Genomic DNA, 14,024 nt, shown 5'->3' with positions numbered 1-14,024 from the left:
AGTATCTGACCTCCATCTCTGCGAGATTACAGAGCAGAACAGAAAACCCACAGGAGGAGAGAAAAAGTGGAAAATGGATATAGATCAAATGCGTGTTCAAACGAACTCGGCCGGCGTCAGGCTTGGCAAACAATATAAAGAACAATGTTGCCTAGGCAACGCTGGCACCCTTTGGTGAATATTTCCCATCTTCGCTCATTCTGTTGATGCGATGAAATGATACGCTATGAAATATTAAACTGTGTCATATGATGAGCACATTTAAGGTTGTTCAATCATAATGATAGACTACAGTGTGACAAAATGTCAACCATAGAGCTCACCAATAAATAACGAATGCATATTGCACAAAAAGAGAAAACAAATGCAGAAATATCAGAGTTGTATGTTTGTTTTGCTGTTAGCCCTTTCTGTGCTATTACAGATTTATTTTTTTAAGGGGGGAAATCTTTATCTTTATCTCCTTTTAACTGTCTTCTTGGGAAACCACCTGCTTCACCTCACGATCCTCCTTCCAGCGTTGGTTTTCTTAAGATTTAAGAGAGATTTCTAAGCAGCACCTGGTTTGTTTTAACACGCAGCGCCCGAGAGCAGCACAGAGAGATCATCTACACTTTGATTTTAAAAATCAATGCGAAAAAGTAAGAAATGGGGCACAAGTTCAAACACTACTTGACTTTTTCATCAACTTTGTTTTATGGATGTATCTTATATTTCTTCTTGCAGGAAAAAGGGAACATAATATGATTGACGTGAGAGTATATCTTGACCTCACTGCTGACAGAGGAGTATAAAAAAGGATTACAATTTTTGTGTATATTTGTACAAAATATGCTCAATGTAGGCATAAAAAATAAAAATTAGTAATCAAGTACATATATGTTATATTTTTTAATTACAGTTAATATATAGCTCAATACATTTTTGTGAAAAATAAGAAAGAAATACAAAGATAAATTCATAGTTCATAAATATTACACTTTATAGCAACCGGCTCTTGTCAGGTAAAGTGTTTCAAAACCTGTAACACAACCAGCAATTTTTATATTCATTCACTCAACATCAGTTCTTAGTCCGCACATAAACAAAGTGCACTACACTGCTTTCCATTTGGCTGTCAGGCCCTGAGCAGAGCCTCCACAGAGAAAGGTAATGGCCTCACAGCAGGAGTCCTGACTGAGCTGCCATGAGGGCTCTTCGCAAAGTCGGCATGAGGATCCACCTGGGCGGCATAAGTGTCTGCGTACCAGCCCTTAGCTGTCAGAGGTCTGGGATCATAAGTCCTACTGGGTGCACTGACATCTGGCCCGCCCGGGATCCCCTGATCTGATCCAAAAATAGAGCGTGTGACGGTGGAAAAGCCATTTGAGTCTATTATTTCTGTTGGTTTCGAGGGGGGTTTGACAAGGTCTATGCCTGACAAGGTTCTGCCGTGATGTTTGAGTCTTTGTTGTGATGGTAGAGGCGTCAGCTCTGCTCTGTCCTCCTCGTCCTCCCTGGTTTGCTCCGAGCTTTGGCATAAGAAGTCAGTATAGTCGCCTTCTGCGGACGACCTGCTCTTTAGGTGGAAGAACTGATAGAACTGGAAGTCACACTCGTACAGAGGCTTATATTTATACACAGGCACATAACTGGAAGCCCCGGCAGCGGTGGGGTCCTTGTTGAGGAGACAGCAATGGAGGCTAGGGGAGACGGGCAGGGGCGGAGGGTGAAGCACGGGGACGAGGGCAGAGGAGGAGGAGAAGGAAAGATCGCTTTGCAGCTCTCTCTGCCTCAGCTCGCGCTCCAGCATCACGTTCTCCAGCTCCTTGTCTGCGAACGCTCGCCTCTTCCTCATCCGGGTGCTGATGGGAGGACACGTAAAGTGCGTTTGGTCGCGTTGTGTCTGCTTTGACCAGCAGGAGGTGTCGCCCTCCGGCGGCGCCCCCTGTTTGAGCCCTGCACAGAAAGCAAAGCCACATGCTGCTGTTATGTATTCATATATTGAATTCACTTATGAATAATTAAGTTGTTCCAACCAATTAATTGTTATGTTTATGTTTGAGTAGTGTGTGTTCTTTATTATTTTAATTATGCTGTTGGTTAGTGGTGTCATTGTTGTTTTACTGAGAGCACAGAGAGGGCTATAAAGAAGACAAAGCCTCCAGCAGGATTTGACTGCAAGCCAGCAGGTATTAATACACACTATGTATTATAGTAATGGCCTGTTGTTGTGAAATAGTGAAGCCACACAGTGATCTGGTTGGCTTAGATAAATTAAATGTGTAGTGTGTAATGCTGGTTAATGACATTCAAGAAGAACAAGCACAGGCAGTGTGGGCCCAGGCAGGGCTTGAATATGCAGTTGCAGTTAGAGCATAATGTACTGTATATAATGCCTGTGTGTGGCAAAGAGTAGAGTGTGGAGGTATGTGTATCGGGACAAATATGTGTTTGTTTAGTGACATTGTGGGGACCAACATCTGTATGGGGACCCACAAAGTCAACCATTTATTTTGGGTTAAGTCTTTGGTTGAGTTTAGAATCAGGATTAAGCTAAGGCTATGAAATGTTTGGGTAAAACATGGACGGATTACGGTTAATGTTACGGTAAACCTCCAGGGAATCAATGTCCTAACAAATCATTCAAATATGAATCTGAGTTAAGGCTGATTTTTTTCCGTGTTATTAGTTTGCACATACATACAGATATTTTTTCCAACTGTTGTTTCTGTCATGAGTACTTTCAAACAGAACTCAAATATTACGTGACAGAAGGCTACATTGTTTTCCCGAATGAGGTCAATTTATCTGAGCTTTCACCACGAATAAAGGTATCGACCAATCACGTTGTGCAGAACGGACACATTAAAAACATACACCATAGAGCGCTACAGGAATGAGTCCTAAAATGTGGAAATGAGTTAGCATCTTAGCACTCGCCGACACCCGACCCAGAATTTTGGGCAATATTGGACGCATTTCCAATACTGGTATCGGTATCTGAACAACTCTGTTTTTGTGTTGTTTATTCATCAGTCGTCACGCTCCCGGTGTGTAAAGGCCTTTATGTAGTTTTTGTGCAAGTGAATTTTACTGCACTTCTACTCAAAAAAGAGGTTACTTGTGACTTGTAAATGTTTTTGTACCAATCACAATGCACTCTGGACAAGTAGTTTAATATGATAGGTCAGCAAGCAGGGACTCACTTCCTCCAATTACAGTAGACAAACCGAGTTGATCAATTTGTGATCTCTCATGGATTCTGACAAAATCAATGCATTAAAAAGCATTGAAGTAGGGCGCCTGGATTAGCTCAGTTGGTAGAGCAGGCGTCCATGTATCAAGGCTTGGTCCTGACCGCGGCGGCCCGGGTTCGAATCCGGCCTGTGGCCCTTTCCGCATCCACTCTCTCTTTCCCCCTTTCCAAGACTCTATCCACTGTCCTCTGAATAAAAAATGGAAAATGCCCCCAAAAAAATAACTTTAAAAAAAAAAAAAAAAAAAAGCAATGAAGTAAAAAGTTAGAGTGGACTTTCAGGGTTTCATCTGATTTACTAAAAAAAATACACTTTCTATGCAGTCTAGGAGAGAGGAAGTATGTTAATGAGAGAGGAGATGTTAATTAAACTTTACCCTGCAGGATGCTCTTAGCCAGTATGCTCGGTTCGGCTGCTCTCGTGTAACGCTGATACGCAGTCCTCCGCAACGGACCTGCACACCTGACCCCCCTCTTACCCTGCAGAGAAACATGGGAACAGGAATTAGACATTTGGACATAATCACATTATACTGAGGCCATGCCCCAAAGGTAATTATAGGGAAATAATACATTATGTAAGAGGCAAGTAGAGCTCTTTGTGATTCTAAGATTTAAGAATGAGAGATATTTGGCTATTCATTAGAAGAATATAGCTGCTAAGTGTAAATGCAAGTCATTTTGTATAGGGGAGCATCTAAATGCCCTTTTCTATTCTATAGCCTACTTGCTATCTTAGGTAATATAATTTTTTATTAAATTATAAACAGTATTTATTTATGTGACAAGGTGCTGAAATATGTATTTAACATCTTAACACTTTATAATTTCACATTTTGCCTTCAGTTATAAATGCAGATTTGTGTTACAATACACTTTATTACTGGAATGAGCTGCAAAACAAACTCACTACTGATATTTTAAATATTTATGAATGTTTTATTTAGTGTGTCTGCTTTGTGTGACTGAATTATCTCGTTGTGATGATGTTTGTATGTATATACAGTATACTGCATAATATATTGCTAAAGATATCCTGATCTTCCTGATTAAATAAAACTTAACAAACTAACCTAACAGCTCACTCCAGTCTTTAGAGTAACACCTACTAGCAAATAACTGAACTCAAATGTTCAAAATCTGATCTAACTTGCACGAAAAAATATTACTCTGTTAGAAATGCTGAAAAACATAACCATATGTGCTTTATAGCCTTTAGTTCTGTACATATATGCTGGTTTTAAAATATCAATCTGTCTTCTGTCTTGGCCATGAGATGACCTTTCTGAGTTGAAAATATTGATAATAGTGCAAATTCAGCCATGCAGCTTTATTTCTAAGCACTTCTGTAAAGTGTAAAGTAATTATCTCTGCTATTTCTCTTCATTAAATTAAATACAGCCGAGGATTATTTAGTGTTAAATATATACTCTGACCTTCAGTCATGTGTGAGTCGGTATACTTTCGACATTCTTTTAATCATAATCATAATCAGAATCAGAATCATGTTTATTGCCAGGTGTAAGAGGTATACACTAGGAATCTGCTTTGGTTTTGTTGGTGCAAGTCAAACATTATAATAACAAAAGAATAGATAAAACGTTAGAATAAAATAAGAATAAAAAAATTTAATTTCTACCAATATACTGTACAATAAATATTGTATCAATACTTTATTTTACACTTTGCCTTGTTTATACCCCCTGATAATCATATGTTAAGAATTTCCCAGTAAAATAACAGTAAAGAACTGGCAGCAGGGTTGCCTTTATGTTACTGTAAAATTAACATGATTATACTGTCCCTGAAATTTACAGTGTTGTACTGTTAATGAAAAATACAGTTTGAACTTTATTAATTTCACAGTATTTTACAGTTCATTTACTGTTTAAAGATACATTATATAGCTTTTTTTCACCTTTCTTTTACATTATCTTACTGATTTGTTTTAATGCACTATTTATGTTGTATTTTTTACATACATTTTAATAAACATTATTTTTTGCCTAGATGAATAGACTTAGCAGGTTACAGGCATAGGAATAGTCACATTAAATACATTTAAAGGCACTTGTTAGGAAAAAGGCTATAATAGACTTGTTGACACTTTTCCCAAAATGTCTGTCTATAGCTGGCTACAAGCACAGAATGCAAACCATAACAACATGTGAGTGAAGAACAATAAAGCTAATTCACTGATTTTACAATCATGTACAATGTACAAGCCTCACATGAGCAGATCAGGTCCCAGAATTAAAAAAATACTGCATGAAACTGTTACTGATGATACTTTAGACAGTTGATCAGCAGTAAAGTGCTGCTTTTTAAGAATGCATTATAGTTCAGTTAAAAAACGGCCTATAAGCGTAATTTAACAGGTTTTCTTTGGTATTAACAGTAAAGCACTGTTTTTAGCAATAACAGGTTAATACTGTTGAAATCCTGCTGTAAATTACCAGCAATTGTTTACAGTGTAGGGCCAGGTCAGTGATGGAGAAGAAACAGACCTCCACTATTTATTAATTTATTTAAAAAGGATCCCCATTATCTGATACCAATGGCACCAGCTAGTCTTCCTGAGGTCCGAAATCAAGTACATTACATCTATCACATACATACTATATATACAACATCATATTTGTGTTACACTAATAACATTCAAATTTTCCAAACATATATATAAATTTCAACTTCATACAAATCTTCCACAACCATTTAGCTTCAAGGCCCATCATCAGGGAAAAGGAACAAAAGAAAAACCATACATGACCAACAACACTAGACTATCGATCAGCTGCTTAGGTAATGTAGATATATGATTATCAGGGGGTATAAACAGGCAAAGAGTAAAATAAAGTATTGATACAATATCTATTGTATATTTGTAGAAATTAAAAAAAAATTATCCTTACGTTTTATCTATTCTTTTGTTATTATACTGTTTACTTGCACCAACAAAACCAAAGCAAATTCCTAGGAGAGTATTTATCTATATTATCTCAATCTTTTTGGAATTTTTGGAATTTTCTGAAATTGTGACATTGTGAATATTTTAGTTCTTTATTGTGAGAAACATATTGCACACTTGTTTGTTTTCATGTGGTAGAACCTGAAATACCAGGATTTTTGTGCATGACAGAGATTTTAAAATATCATTTTTTGGAGAACTTAAAGGGGAGCTAGGTCTATTTTCAAGAATCATACATGTTATTAATATGGTCTAAGATAGTCAAACAAAATATTAGTAAACATTAACAACTTTTTTCCCACATCCATAAACTACAGTGCTAAAACTCAAACTTGTGATGTCATCTGATCCGATTAATGTATTTATGAGTTTAAACTGTGTCACGTTTTGTTCCAATACATCAACCATCATGATTGTCTTTGTATACAATTGACGCTGTAATATCTCACAAATATTTACTGTTTTAGTAGTGAAATTATAGTGTCACTTTATCACTTTTATCCTCTATTTTTCTATAGGTTTTCTTTCCCCTCCATCACTGACCTACCTGCCCCTCATGCTCTCTCCTCACCTCCGCAGCTTGTTGCCTCCTCAGAGCGACCTGCGCCGCCATGACGCGCTGCCGCTCCACCACCAGCAGACAGCAGGCGCAGCGGCAGTCCCTCCAGCGGCAGAAGCGCTTGTGGCCTTTCAGACACGACACGACGCCGTGGTTCCGACAGCGGGCGCATTTGGGGCTCCGGGTCATCTTGCGCGGTTTCTGCTGCTGCTGCTGATGGCGCTCTGGAGGAGGAGGAGGAGGAGGAGGAGGAGGAGGAGAAGACAGGGACACTTTTTTATTCTCCCCTCCGTCCCCAAGGCTGCTGCTGCAGCTGCATCCGTCAGGACTGGTCACGTCAACAACTTCTTCGGATTTGAGCACATGATGAAGTTTTGCTGTGGTCTCCAGCTGCAGGCCTCCTCCTTCCAGCTGAGAGGACATCTATGACTGATAACAACCGGAATCCCACTTTGGTGCACTATGTTGAGCAGACTTTTACGCAAAAGATGGAAAAGGAACTCAAATTAAACGTGCATTACTTATTAAATTAGAATCAGGCTTATACTTTAAGAAATACATTAATAGTCTGCAAAAAAATGTCCTGGTTAAAAAAGTCAAGGAGAAGTGATAAATCACAACAGTGCTCTTGTTTTACGCACGGATTGAATAAGTCCAACTGTTCTGCACTAATTGAAATACCATATCTTCCATCAGACATAAACCAAAACGACGCATTGAGAGTGATCCAAAGAGGCTCAAAGAGGCTATGCACCACCACAACTTTACTAGCAAACTAATTAATGAACAACCAAGCCTTGAGATGAGGTGTCCTGCTGCTCCAGCCTGCTGCTGCTGCTACATGACCATAGTGTGTTCAGGGTGGAAACTTTGCAGCCTACCGCCAGGCGTTTGAAATGTTAAGCCTCTCTCTCAGCTGCTCTCTGACGCTGTTTCCAAGAACACAATGCTGAGCTCCTGACGCAGGACCAGTGCCTAAAGATTTGGGGGAAGCCTGTTTGCAGCAAAAGCAACTCCCTCTCCATATAAACCCCTGTGCTGTAGCCTACCTGCCCTGCCCACCTTCATAGTGCTTCTCATCTTTCAAGAGATTTGGGAACTTGCCAGACCCTCATCTCCAAACTTCTGGGCACTTCTGATCAGCATTTTTGTAAAAAAAAAAAAGCAAAAAGATTCAAGATTTCAAGAGTTTTATTTGCCATTTTCAGTGCGGGACCATTAACTTGTTTGTTTTAATAAATACAAACACACAGGTGAAGTAAACAACACCTGAAAAGTCAAATCTACACTTAAAAAAGAAACTAGGAATCCCCCTGTTTCTGTTTAAAGGCCCCATATTATAAAAAAAAAAGTGAGCTTTTCACGTTTTTTAATTATAAAGCAGGCTAAAGTTCTATATAAATACTGTGAAAGTATCGAAACACTCAATCCACAGGGAAATACACACAGCCCGTATTCAGAAACTCTGCATTTGAAACAAGCTGTCAGGATTTCTGCCCATTTGTGATGTCACAAATATACAATATATAGACCCTTGACACCATTTTAAACATAAAACATTCTAAATGTGTCCCAGTTTATTTCCTGTTGCAGTGTATCAAGATTTAAGAGTTTTATTTGCCATTTGCACCTAATATAAGTACATTGGGATTCTGAGCAGTTTACACCGAGTCAGCTTTAAGAAAAGAAAAAAAGGTAGAAAAGGCACAAGGTAATTACTGTACAAAATAAGTAGCACATTCAACTACAACACAATAAATAAATAAATAATTAAAATACAAAACGCTCGCAGTGTAGACAATAAATAAACTAAACTACCCTCTGCATAGGAACGATACCCCCAGAATACAAATATACAGTATATATATATGCTCCATGACCATGTTAAAAGAACTTATAGCTCTCATAAAAATATTAAAAAACATAAATAATTAATATATTTCAGACAATTACACAGTGAATGGCAGCATATTGCACAGCATTCCATTCAGTTCATTCAGTTCAGGTGTACTGTGTGTCAATAATGGTATATGGAGGTGAGGTGTGGGATATTTGTGTCCCTCTTTAACGTCCTTTGCCACCAGTCTTATTGTAGCTGGGAAGAAGCTGTTGTGAAACCAGAGGTGCTCTGTGAGTGGAGATGCAAAAGCATTAAAAAAAATCAACACATTTTAACAAGCATAGTCAACCACCGTAACAATCATCATTATTATAATAATAGTTAAGGCGAGCTGGACATTAGGCATGCATTAAAACACATACTTCTGTTATGTGTCCGTTAGGGTGCATATATATGTGATCTGTGTGTTTTACCAGTCTGGTACAATATGGACTAATTACGCAATCACCTTGGGGAGAAGTGGGGAAATGAGAGACAGACAGAGAGAGAGAGGGAGGGAGGAAGAATTACATTTTCATATTACCTAGGAGTCTTCTTCACACTCATATTTATTCATTATACTGTTAAATAATTCAATGATTTAATGTCTCTCTTGATGTTTCTAGTGTCACCAGTTCTGTGCCTAAAACAGAATAATGGAAACCATTGAAATACTCACATAATAAGGCCTGTTTAGATAAGTGTTCTTAACACCGGTTTACCAGTACTGAATTACTCTAATTCTCACCTTTATTTTGGAAAATTAATTTAATTGTGTACTGATGTCAGGTAATTCATTATGTTCATTATGTTAATATTTATTATTTTTTATTATTAATACAGGCTGCCCTTAGACTGTCATGTGTGGAGCAGATTATGCATACAGTGAATTGCATTGGAGGTTGGTGATATGCTGCACTCACCTCCTCAGCAGAGTACACTTTATGCTAATACAGGCCAGGGCAGTGAGTGGAGTGTTGTGAGCCAAAATACAGTAGCATAGACTCCACTGAGCTGGTATGAAAAGTGTGCTCCCTACTGGTTCACTTCTGTAATTACACCCAGGGTAGTTCTTCCAGTCAGGGCTTACTCATTTGTTTGATTTCCACTTTATCACCATCCAAGGCTACACAGGGATTAGGCATTTAAATAACTTGTAAGTTAGATTTCCACAATGTGGCCCAACACATCATCATGTTGTTCTCCTCCACCGGAAACTTCAGGGCTTTCTATAAGCAGATCCTGACAGGACTATCTCAGTTGGTTCTTCACTACAGCACCTACAAGTCTAGGTCACAGAACTTTAGTATCACAATTTCCACTTCATGCTTCAGGCTAACAATGATTAACTCATTATGTTTATATGACTATACTAGTTAAAATATATTTTAAACTAAAAAAAAAACAGAAAAAAACTTAAAGGGACTGTTTGTAACTTTTTAAGCGTATAAATGTACCGGGTCGGGACACATACACGCGCTCACGTATGCGCGCTCGCATGTGGCTGAAGTCTCTCCTCCTCTGCCTGCTTGCCTCCACTCACAGCATGCACGTTCTCGCATACTCGCTCCACCTCTAGACGTGAACGTGCGCTCATTCCACACTGAAGAAGAGTTAGTTTAGCTCTGAGAATATATAGTGAATGTACAGTGGACGTTTGTGCAGAAATAAATGCTGCAGCTTATAGAAAGCCCAACAGAGGTTTCCCGTGTCTTGTGAAGTGACGGAGCTCCGCAGAGAGAAACGTTGTTGTCTCCGACCGGGTGCTGGTGTCTCCCTGCGGGCGCAGTTGGGAGACGATAACGTTTCTTTTCCTGCTTCAGCCCCGGAGGCTGAAGCAGGAAAAGCCAACACTAGGATCAGCAGTGATTCATGGAGAGACCTCCGTCTGGTCAGCTAACATTACTGCCAAGCAGCTGAAATATAGAGTGATATTGTGATTTTAGCTGACGTGTGTCGCCTCACTGTTTTGAGCGATGCTTGTTCATGTCTATTTAGAGCGAGCAAGCGCGAGCCCGACGCTGACTTTCGTTGACTTAACGGCCACAGGTGTCGCTGTTAACAAGCATTTCTGAAAGTTACAAATAGTCCCTTTAAACTTAAACTTTTAAAAAATTTAATTAAAAAAATAAAAATTGAACTTAAAACTGAACAAACTTAAACTTCATACATACATGGAATTTGACCTCTGCATTTAACCCATCCTAAGAATTGTAGAATGGGTTAAATGCAGAGGTCTCGCTCAAAGACACTACGACATGCAGACAGCAGGAGTCAGGGGTCGAATCGCCGACCTTGCGGTCAAAGGACAACCACTCTACACACTGAACTACAGCCGCCAACCCACAACATATGCTTGCTGAACAATTTATTACTCCAGAGAGAGATTATCTCAAAAAGCCTGAAATATTTTGTGAAATGCAAAGTTTGGATTTGAATATGCAAACATGATGAATCATTAACAAAAGTTCAAAAAATGGACTCCTGTTTCCATTTATATGTTCAGCATTCCGATTCTGTTATTGTGAAGCATATTTACTGCGAGTGTATCTGTAAATTAATTGACCAAAATAAAGACGAAGAATCAAACATACTGTGTGTGTCAAGGTCAATGTCTTGGCTGACCAATATTCATTCCATGTGTAAATTTAAAAGGTAAAACAAATGCAACTGGGAAGCAACCTGGGACCTCACCGGGTAGAGTGTGTACCATTAAGGCTGAGTCCTTACTGCAGGTTTGAGTCTGGCCCAGGGCCTTTTGCTGCTGGAAGCGTTTTGAATATACCGTATATGGCTGATACTGTATATATTATTTCCACACAGCAGGCTCAGGGGCTCAGATGGCAAAGGCCCAGTCACTTCTGGTCCAGAGTTAGCCGTGGCCAGACGTGCCCTGCCATGAAATTTCAGGATGTTGTTAGCTCATAAAAGGTTAAAAGATCGGATATCAATGACGTAGGCAGGAGCCACAGCCAGCTGAGCTTCAGAATATGGTCACCAAAGTGATTCAACCAATAAATGCAATGTAGCTGATGACACTTTGTCCTTTTCAATAATCTGGAGGTGTGACACAGTTTGGTACCACTGACATTAGAAAAAGGTATATAAGAGGTATAAAATCATCAGTCTTTGCAAATATTAGATAGATTCAATGCTTCTAGGGTTGTATAATAACACCTGGACTATCTTCAAATCTCTGGACAGGATGGACTTTTGCAGGGAAAGTATTAAGTATGAATAGAATATGTATTTTACAGTAGTATACTGTGTCTTGTCACTGTCAAACAGAATTCTGCAGCATAGATAGAGCAGTGGGGTAAAAGGAGCAAACTTGCCCACTGCCAGGTTCAACTGGCGGCGGTGTACCTCCAGTTTTCCAGAGCGCTCCAGCTAACACTCAAAGGGAATCTGCAGCAGATACTGAGAGCATTTCACTCTTGGTGAAACTCCTCCTCGTCAGGTGAAAAGCAGCAGCCATGCTGACCCCATATGTATGAAAGGACACAGTCAAAGGAAGCAAGGAAGGCAGTATCAAAGGAAGCTTCCCCCCAGGGGACTTCAGTACCCACAGGGAAATGGTAATACCCAAAGGCCTTTAACACCAAGCCCAGAATTTTCTCCCCAATGAAAAAAAAAGATTGAACACATGGTGTCTTGCACACAGTCTCCACAATTCACCAAGAAGATGATGTATATTGCAGTCTTTTTCTGCTGCAAATGTTTTCTGACAAAATTTGCACTGGATTTCATGTGAACATTACATATTCATTACCTCCGCCAAGGCCGAAGGTCTAGGAAGGAGGTTATGTTTTCACCGGCGTTGGTTTGTTTGTTTGTTTGTTTGTCCATTACCAGGATTACTCCAAAAGTCTGCGATGGATTTGAATGACATTTTTTAGAAGGGTGGGGTGTGGCACAATGAACAATCCATTACATTTTGTAGATTCTGCGTTTTTTCATGTTAAACTCGGTGAAATTATAGTTGAGTTCGACAAAGGCACACTTCGTGATTGTTGGAAAGAATAACGACGACGGTTTAGGTGAGTTTTAATTTGTTTCTGTCCAGTTTGAATGAAGTGTTTTACGATGCTCCGCTACGTACAGCTGATCTCAACATAGACAAATAGAAGTCTGATTGTATAGAAGTCTATGAGAAAATGACCCTACTTCTCACTTGATTTATTACCTCAGTAAACATTGTAAACATGAGTTTATGGTCTCAATCGCTAGTTTCAAGTCTTCTTCAATACAGCATGATGTTCATTTAGTAAATTATGGTCCCATTTAGAGTCCAATAGACCATAAAGCAGAGGATGCTTTAGGGCGTGGCTACCTTGTGATTGACAGGTCGCTACCACGGCGTTGTCCGGTCTGAGAGTTGTCCGTGTTTTCGTCTTACAACTTTAACCCTTTCACAGTGTTTTCAGTTCATGAAAGTTAATTATAACCTTTTTTGTCGCCTAAAAATATCTTATTCAGCATTCGGTTGTACTTGGCTCCACCCTCTTGTGTCACTTCTGGTTGCAAAAAAACAAGATGGCGACAGACAAAACCAAGATGGCAAACAAAATGCTGAACTCGAGGCACCAAACGGCAGTCCACAAACCAATGGATATCCACTTCTTATGTACAGTCTATGTTGTAAATGCTAAATGGGGGACATAAAGTAAAATGTCTGTGCATGGCAAATACATTATGGTTGAACTACTTGATTGCAAAACAGGAAAAATTGTCTTCACGCTTGAATGAAACCAACTTTGATAGGTAGAAGGGGATTCAAAATCAAGGCATCGTACGCCAAAGCCACACATTTTGTACACTCGATCATTTGCACAAAATCCCTCTGTTTTTTGCAGAGGTATAACAACATTGTGCTACTGCTACCTGTGCTACTGAGAGGGAACAGTCATTACCTGCATAAGTACTTGTCAGAAAAACATAAACACAGGTTGTTCAAGGCCTTTAAGCAAAACGCAAACGCTCGCAATTTTCTGTTGAGAACAGTCTACAGATGGATGAATGGGTGCTGGGTACATAATGGGTATGGACACACATGCATGATGTTGTGCAGTATGTCCATGGAAACCAGGTAAGTACCCCCCTTATTAATACCATCAGCTCTGTACTGCCTGCAGTGGAGTGCATCTCTCAAAGCCTGTTGACTCGCAGACAAATTGACTGTCATCAGCAGTGACATGGTGCTCTGGCATTCCCGTCACACGCCCTCCTCCTCGCAGCACTCGGTTGTACGTCCTGCGGTTGTACTAAGAGTTGTGTCCATCTACTTCGATTTTCGTAGCAGAAATGGAGTTTGACAGACTCCTTGGCTCCCACCATTCAACCCGTCGGCGTGTCCTCCTCCATCTGCCTCTCCCTCTAT

General features: G+C 39.6%; 1 protein-coding gene across 2 annotated transcripts; it reads right to left on the bottom strand.

Moving 5' to 3' along the window:
• Positions 1-672: 672 nt before the first annotated feature.
• Positions 673-7,777, bottom strand: dmrt2b (doublesex and mab-3 related transcription factor 2b). Of its 2 annotated transcripts, none has more exons than XM_037770896.1 (3): positions 6,754-7,777; positions 3,616-3,718; positions 673-1,938 (listed from the first exon to the last, which is right to left on the bottom strand). In XM_037770896.1, the coding sequence occupies exons 1-3, from the start codon at positions 7,186-7,188 to the stop codon at positions 1,118-1,120; spliced, it is 1,359 nt and encodes a 452-aa protein (XP_037626824.1). In that variant the 5' UTR covers positions 7,189-7,777; the 3' UTR covers positions 673-1,117. The 2 variants fall into 2 exon arrangements, with proteins under 2 accessions (XP_037626824.1, XP_037626825.1); XM_037770897.1 differs by having other exon boundaries at positions 6,778-7,775.
• Between the last annotated feature and the right edge of the window lie 6,247 nt (positions 7,778-14,024).

This window comes from Sebastes umbrosus, chromosome 5 (assembly GCF_015220745.1).
Source record: "Sebastes umbrosus isolate fSebUmb1 chromosome 5, fSebUmb1.pri, whole genome shotgun sequence".
Taxonomy (NCBI): Eukaryota; Metazoa; Chordata; class Actinopteri; order Perciformes; family Sebastidae; genus Sebastes; species Sebastes umbrosus.
The sequence above is the reverse complement of the archived record's forward strand: the minus strand, read 5'-3'. Positions and strand labels throughout refer to the sequence as shown.

What these genes read in the sequence shown, in the direction of transcription:
- dmrt2b (XM_037770896.1), bottom strand. Translation starts at nt 7,188, where the DNA reads ATGTCCTCTCAGCTGGAAGGAGGAGGCCTGCAGCTGGAGACCACAGCA. An exon ending in GGAGAGAGCATGAGGGGCAG is followed by an intron (nt 3,719 to 6,753) that starts GTAGGTCAGTGA and finishes GTTTCTCTGCAG; the next exon opens with GGTAAGAGGGGGGTCAGGTG. An exon ending in GGCTAAGAGCATCCTGCAGG is followed by an intron (nt 1,939 to 3,615) that starts GTAAAGTTTAAT and finishes CTTTCTGTGCAG; the next exon opens with GGCTCAAACAGGGGGCGCCG.